The 7,500-nt window shown below is 40.6% G+C and overlaps 1 protein-coding gene across 2 annotated transcripts in view; it reads right to left on the reverse strand.

Moving 5' to 3' along the window:
- Positions 1-7,500, reverse strand: part of LOC119580173 (DNA N6-methyl adenine demethylase-like) — a 170,020-nt gene that overhangs the window by 721 nt on the left and 161,799 nt on the right. For both annotated transcript variants that reach the window (XM_037928151.1, XM_037928152.1), the window contains 2 exons: positions 7,344-7,500; positions 1-7,137 (listed from right to left, as the gene is read on the reverse strand). The exon at positions 1-7,137 is cut by the window's left edge and continues 721 nt beyond it; the exon at positions 7,344-7,500 is cut by the window's right edge and continues 226 nt beyond it. In XM_037928151.1, the coding sequence (XP_037784079.1) occupies positions 3,429-7,137; positions 7,344-7,500 (3,866 nt within the window). In that variant the 3' untranslated portion in view covers positions 1-3,428. The remainder of the gene's footprint in view (positions 7,138-7,343) is intronic.

Raw genomic sequence — 7,500 nt, forward strand, 5'->3', positions numbered from 1 at the left:
TTAATGGAGGTTCAAAGTTTTATACATTGTCACGTGCTACAAGAATTTTGTATGAATCACTTTATCAATGCTACACAATCCCTAGGAGAAAAGCATTGAAGCTGAAATTCTTACAAAATTCTTTGCTATTGTGGACTACCTCAATATGGTAGAAACGAACAGCGGAGTGTCTGACAAACTGCACAAACAATTTTTATATATTATTGCATCTAAACAGAACATAATTATCAGCAAAGGGAAAAAGAGCATATCTATCGGCACATTGATTATAATCATTATTCATAATAGTGACACAATCAACATTTATGGGCCTTGTACAGAATTACCAAAAGTGTCACTATTCTTGTGTTACAAATAGGGAGGTGATCCTCATGGTAGATCTTGACGCGACTCATAACTGTTCACTCCATCACACTGATAACTGTCGGCTACCTTAAAGATAAAGTATGTACAAGCATGAGACTTTATCAACTATTCAATAACACTGCCATCATCACTTCATTTCTCTTTGCCATGAATACAAGTTCCAACTTTGTCGTCTATGGTCAGATAAGGGTATATAATTGTCAAGGAGTTAGATTAAAGTTAAATAAGAGAGTCCCGCCTCATCACAGAAACCCCAAAATACAAAAAGCCGCAGGGATATGAAAATGATATATTGATATATTGGTCATCAGTGATGTGTTTCTGTGACATCAGAAGAGGGATAAGACAGAGTCTCTTTATGGTATTAAGTATGTATGATTTATTCTTTAACACCTGGGACATAATACAATTGGAAAATTAATTTCTGACTCCTAATTCTATTTCTTATATATATATGACTTAATTCTAAAAACAGTGATGATATATGGTCATTCTTTTCCCCTTTTCCCCCCATAAGTGTCCCAAATGTACACACTGATAAGAAATGAAAAAGCCAAAAACCACATAGGCCAATACTGAAACAGTTATTGCCTTTCTAATGTCACAAAAACACACTGCACCTAAGGCAATGGGATGACTCATAAATCACACAATGAGGTTTACTGTGACAGACAACTGACTAGGTACCAAGATAGAAAAACGGATAGAGGTCAACTTGAAAGAGACAGACAGACAGAATTTCTTTTAAAGAGATCTCAACTAAGCCTGCGGGGTGTAAAGAGGAGTGCCACTATAACTCAGACTGAGGGTGGTGTATTAATTTGTACTTTATAATCCAGCTTCACGACTTATCCAACAATCAAGCATTTATTTACTTACTACATTAGGGCACCAGGAAGAAAGGCAGCAGTGGCAAGGTATGAGTTACCAGATGTGCAACTTCAGGTGAAAAAATGAAGACTCCACACTAGGTTCCATTGAAATTTGTAAAAATAAATAAATATATAAATAAACAAGAGAAAAAAATTATATTGCACCTTCAAACAATTGCTACACCTGTCAGAAATGGACAGAAGAAATTTTCTGCACTTTACTCACATTCTTTTCATTTTTGGGTATCTTTTATTAGGCTATGGACAAAGAATGCCGCAGTAAACACTCTTGAATTTTTTTCAGTTCTGCCAAGAGATCACAATGCCACTATAAAAACGTAGTAGGATGAAAAAATACATGACGTCATCATCAGAGCTCATTCCAGTGGGTCCACCCATACCCCTCTCTACATCCCGCGTCATAGGTACTGCTACGAAACAATACTTCACTTTTGCTTTCAATAAAAGTATCAAAATGCATGTAAAAATACAAAAAGATTCTCAAGCATTTTTTTTTTTTCACTCTTCATCGCACGTAGCACAGGGGTTAATATTATCCAAAAATTACAGCGTTTTCATCTATAAAGGGTGATTATGAACTAGTGCACCTCAATTGTCAAGAATAATCAATAGAAAAAGTAAGGGAAGAAGGAGACTGCACAAAAAGTTATTTGTACAAGAGATGGCGATAGTAAGGCGACAGAGGCAAATGTAACCAGGCTGAGGCTCCAGCGTTAGTCCTGTGGGAGTTGAAACCCAAGACAAACACTATACAAGATCCTTCACAGGGGATAACAAGCACAAAATCTTGTTTTTGAAATTTTTTGTCTGCCTTCTCTCTCTCTCTCTCTCTCTTTTTTTTTTTTAATTATATATATTTTTTACAAATCTACATGTAATCTTAAGAAGAAATAGATAATTAAATGGATCACAGAGACAAATTTGCATCAGATTTGGAATATTAGAAAATGGGACAAGCCATAAACCGACTCCTCACAACTCTATCGCTGGAAGACTCGTCACCTTGGCTACACTCGTGTGGAGGGCTTCATTCAAATTATGCCCACTGGCAACTTAGTCTACGATGTTACTCAGCAGGGGCCTGCATCTATCATGTTTCTACTGCAAATCTCCTCTACTGTATTAACCAGTTTATAAGCATATTTGTGAAATATGCATATAACAGTGCTGTGTATGAAGCTACAGAAGAACATGATAAAAGGAGACCCTGAATTTGCCCTTCTGATACAACAACTTTGGGCTGGGGAGAAGTGTTCACAACTGCTTTATATGGCTTTTGAGTTTAGATGTGAGAATCTGAACGGGTGTACTTTGTATATACTTGGTGATCATGTCCTTAAATGTCCTTAAAACAATAACATTATCAAGGCCTTCCTTTTGGCCAAAAATACGTTAGTAATTACCCTAAGAAAAATAAAGTACATGGCTAAATTTCTTAAAAATGCCTTGCATAGACTAGTAATCATCTTGGCTTAAAGTGCTGCATTTCCAAAAAAATAAATTCAAATGTCAATGGAGAATATTTGAGCAATCATCTGATTATTCCCCACACCATTCAAAGAACACCTCTGAGTATTAAAGATCACCAGAAATACAGACCTACTCCTGTCTGTTAAGTGTCAGGTTCAACATCTTCAATTTTAAACAATCGTCTTTGCATTGTATTTCCTCAAAATTCAATTATCAGAACTATTGAAATCCTTAGATTAAAAAAACTAAACAGTCTGCGTACTATTTACAAGAAAATGATAAATAAGCCATCTAAGAAGCAACACTTGTGGTAAGACTACCTTACAACTATACAACTGATTCATCAATAAAAATGAGAATTGTCACCAAAGGTTCTACAAGACGTCTTTCACTCATATGAGATCAATACACAAGTAACGGCTTGTGATATGGCAAAAGGTTACATACTGTACACTCATATTATTTCTCCGAAGAACAATTGTCATTTACCTCAGTCACAATAAATAAATATCGACTAGTTCTATATCTGAACAGAAAGTAAGTTTTCACTCTTTGTGACCAGTTACACTGCAGCTACCACATTTTGAGCTTCTATAGCCAGCTCACAGCCAAACACTAAAAATTACACGGCATTTGAGAAGTAACATGGTAACAGCAAGAATCGAGAATAACAAGATTCGGGAATTCTGGGAGCACTCACTAATTCCCTGGCCATTCACTGTAAGGTCCAGTCAATCTAAAAGGCGGAGCATAGCGCATCTCTGACCAAGTGGCAGTTGGCTGGGTCAGGGGTGCACGTGGTGCCATCGGACTGTAACTACTGGAGACATTGAAGGTAGGCAGAGGCGTTCCTTGCGACACAGAACCATGGGGACCAGGACTATAGGGAGGGGTCAAACCATAAGAAGGTTGAGAAATCTGATTTGCATAGCCTTGACTCTGTCCTGGAAAGGTATGTGAATTTGCAACATTTTGTGAATTTGTGTGAGGATTTGGCATAGATGCACTCTGCGAATTAGCATGGGGACTTAACATTGGAGTGACTTGTGGATTTAAATTAGGGCTTGGCATGGATGCAGTCTGTGGATTTGAGTGGGGACTTTGCAAAGGTGTGGTTTGCTGATTAGAGAGAGGACTCTGCATGGGTGTGGTTTGTGGGTATGAATGGGGACTGGGCATTGGTGTGTTCTGTGAGCTAGAGTGTGGACTGGGCATTGGTGTATTGTGTAGGTTTGAAATAGGACTTGACATTGGTGCCCCATGTGCATTAGAGGATAAGTTGGCCATAGCAGTATTCTGAGAATTTGAATGAGGACTTGGCATAGGTGTATTGTATGAGTTTGAATGAGAGCCTGGCAATGAACTGTGTTGTGGGTGTGACTGGGGACTTAACATTGATGAGTTGTGTGGGACTGAATGAGGGCTTAGTATGGGCATGTGAGAGTTTGAATGGGGGCTGGGCATGGGTGTATGGTGAGTGTTTGCATGTGGACTAGGCACGGGTGTGTTTTGCGAGTTTGCAAGTGGGCTTGCCATAGGTGTATTTGTATGAGGACTTAACATAGGTATCTGATGGGAATTTGAATGTGGACTTGGCAAGGAGTTATGTGGACTATGCAAATGATTACTATAAGGACTATGTACTGAATTTCCATAAGGACTATGCATAGCATTCCCATGGGGACTGTGCAATGGGTTTCCATGGGGACTATGCATAGAGTTCCCATGAGGACTATGTACTGAGTTCGCATGGGGGCTTGATAACCGAGCCCCATGAGGACTAAGCATTGAGTTTCCATGGGGACTATGTAGTGGTGTTCCATGTGAGCTCCTCTGCACTGTGTTACTATGGGGACTCGACATTGGATTGTGGATGGAGCTAATCACTGGATTGTTAGGAAGATTACCACTATTACGGGAACTTGACATTGGATTAATACTACTAATAGGATTATGGTGATGGTTGTACTGATTAGGAAAACCTCTATACTGCTGATGCCCGTGAGGCTGGTAGGAATTTGCCCCCGGGGTAGGCACTGTGTTATATGGGTTGAACTCCTGCATGGCTGTGTTGAAGGGAGGTCTGCAATGTTCTCCATACCTTAAACGGGGATTTTGCATCCCAGTGTATGTGTGGTCTTCAGTTGGTTGGGGTCTCTGTAATTGTGGGTGGAGGGTCGGGGCACGAGCGGTTACCATGTTGGGGGGACAAGAGGCCACCGAGTAAGCAGGCACTTGTGGGGAAACATGGTATCTTTGAGTAGGACTATAAGCTCTATTGTGATCTATGACAGAGGGAAGTGGCCTAGAATAGTTAGCATAGCTAATAGGAGGCGACTTAAGGTCTGGATGATTAGGAACCCTCGGATCTGCAGGTGGGTAAACTGTGGCAGGCTTACTATCTAACTGATGTCCCTCCAGATGACCTTGTCTGTTCCCCATGGCATGTCCCTCCTGAGGAACTTGTCTCATTCCTACCTCCTGTGGCTTCATACTAACCACCCCATTCATCCTTTGGAATTCTGGCTCAATTTTCTGGACTTTGTTACACTCATCGGGGAACACAAAACCTTCTTTCATCATTTTCTTTTTCTTTCTTGGAGAAGGTTCCATTTTTCCTTCTCTGATCAATCTCTCTTCTTCATTTCTTTTCCTCTCCATCTTTTCCTCAAACTGTGGCCCTCCATGGTTTCTATATATAAGGTTCTTGTGCTGATAAAACACGAGACTAATTCTCTTTGGATCACGCCTATTTGGGTTCTTGAGTGCAGTTGTGGCATGCAGTTCATGTTTGGCACATTCAAATAGCACCGAACCGTGAGTCAGAGCAATGGCTACACCTCCGATATTTGGATCATGGAAATTCTCTACATTATCACTGTGTTTGATTACAGTTTCTGGTTCCTTGGGTTTATTACATGGTTGTTCACTTCTACTGGGACTTGTGTCACTGGTTAAATCGGGAAAAGGGTTGTTGTAGATCCTATCTTGATGGAAAGGCATTACTTCTTGCATATTTGGTCCCCTACTAAATTGATTTGTACTTCTGTAGTGCATCTGTAGAGATGGATCAACACCATTTTGCATCACATGTGGCAAACTGCATGCAGCGGAGGGAGTATTTTGCGAAAGTTGAGAGGAATGGGGATGAAGTTCATTTTGAGTCTTACTGATATTGTGGCATTTGTTTTCTTTACTATTTGTACACTGTTGTTGCTGACTGTTATTTAAGTAAGAGCATTGAGGATTGGCAGCCCCTATACCAGGTGGGTTTGGAGAAGAGACAGGTGTCAGAGGTGTACTCACAGGACAAGCTTGCCCTAAAGGAGTAGGATGTGGTGTACCTGTCCTCACAGGTCCCCCAGAAGGTGAAGCCAACAATGACTGACAACTCTGGGGAGACTGTATGAGACTGGAAGGAGCAGCAGATTCTGCTGAAGATGATGGCATAGGAGATGGGAAAGGGCTGGATGAAGGATGGGGGGGTGTATAAGATCTAATACATGGAGAAGGGACAGGGGATAAACAAGGACTAGCTGAAGGATTAACAGGAGTCATGGATCTTGCTGAGGGAGAACCAAGGGGGGAGGGGTATGGGCTATTGCAAAGAGGAAGGTTTGATCGCATGGGAGATGGGAGAGGTGAGATGCTAGGACTGACAGTCTGGGATGGAAGCTGTGGCATATTTGAACATGAGGGCATGGGGGAACTACTACATTGAGGAGAATGTGGTCTTTTGAGTGCAGGGGACATGGGAGGGGGCATAGATGAATTAGAAGAGGGTTGAGGACTAACTTGTACCATGGGAGAGGCACCAAGGCCAGATACCACTTTGGGCGAACTTCCTAATTGACTAGTAGGAGGGACACCTGAGTGTGTATGAGATTCAGTACTTGTCAGAACTTGGCTTGGGGCATTTTGTCTTTGGTTTAACTGGCTATCTGGAGCTGCCAAATCCCCAGGAGCCACTTCACTGTCATGGTGATTAGTATCTGCTAATGGTTGATTGGAAGATGCTACATCATCACTGCTTGTACTATCATCCTTACTTGAAATTATCTGGTCTAAATCACATGAAAGTCCAAAATCATTATCTGGTCCAACATCTAATAGCCAACTATAGTCAGAGCCATCTAACCCATAGTTGCTTAATACATCATTAGGATCACTGAAGTCAATACCATTTAACACAAAGTCCATATCAAGGCCAAACACATCACTAAGCTCCACATTTTGAGTTGAAGGGCTGCTCATCCCATTGACAGCTTTTCCCCTTACTATTCCTCTTCCTCGCCCTCTGCTTCCTCTGCTCTTAATTCTTTTTGGTAAAGGTAGACCTCTTGCCAAAAGATTTCTTGCACGGCACGAGAGGAGTGGTTCAGTGCGGAGGCGTATTTCACAGGGATATCTGGAAAAGAAAAAAATTATTAGTTCTCCAAAATAAAACTTGTTAGTCCCATAATTTTTTTAAAAATTGTTGATTACAGATAAAAGTTATATTATTATATGAAAATTATGCATGACATCAGACTTCACAGTTACTTTGAATTAATCTTATAATATATAACTCCAAAATGGCCACATCTAAAACAAAAATCCCCTGAAGTCACTTACTTTTTTAGCACCTCTAGAGCACCTGACTGGACCTTCTGATGGTATGAATCGTAAGTTCCATTCTCATCAGTGGGGTCCAGAATATACAGAGGTAAAACATGAAGTTGTTCATCATCTGGCTTGACAAATCCACGGTGCTTGGTGAGGGTCGCCACTA

This window comes from Penaeus monodon, chromosome 13, assembly GCF_015228065.2.
Source record: "Penaeus monodon isolate SGIC_2016 chromosome 13, NSTDA_Pmon_1, whole genome shotgun sequence".
Lineage (NCBI taxonomy): Eukaryota > Metazoa > Arthropoda > Malacostraca > Decapoda > Penaeidae > Penaeus > Penaeus monodon.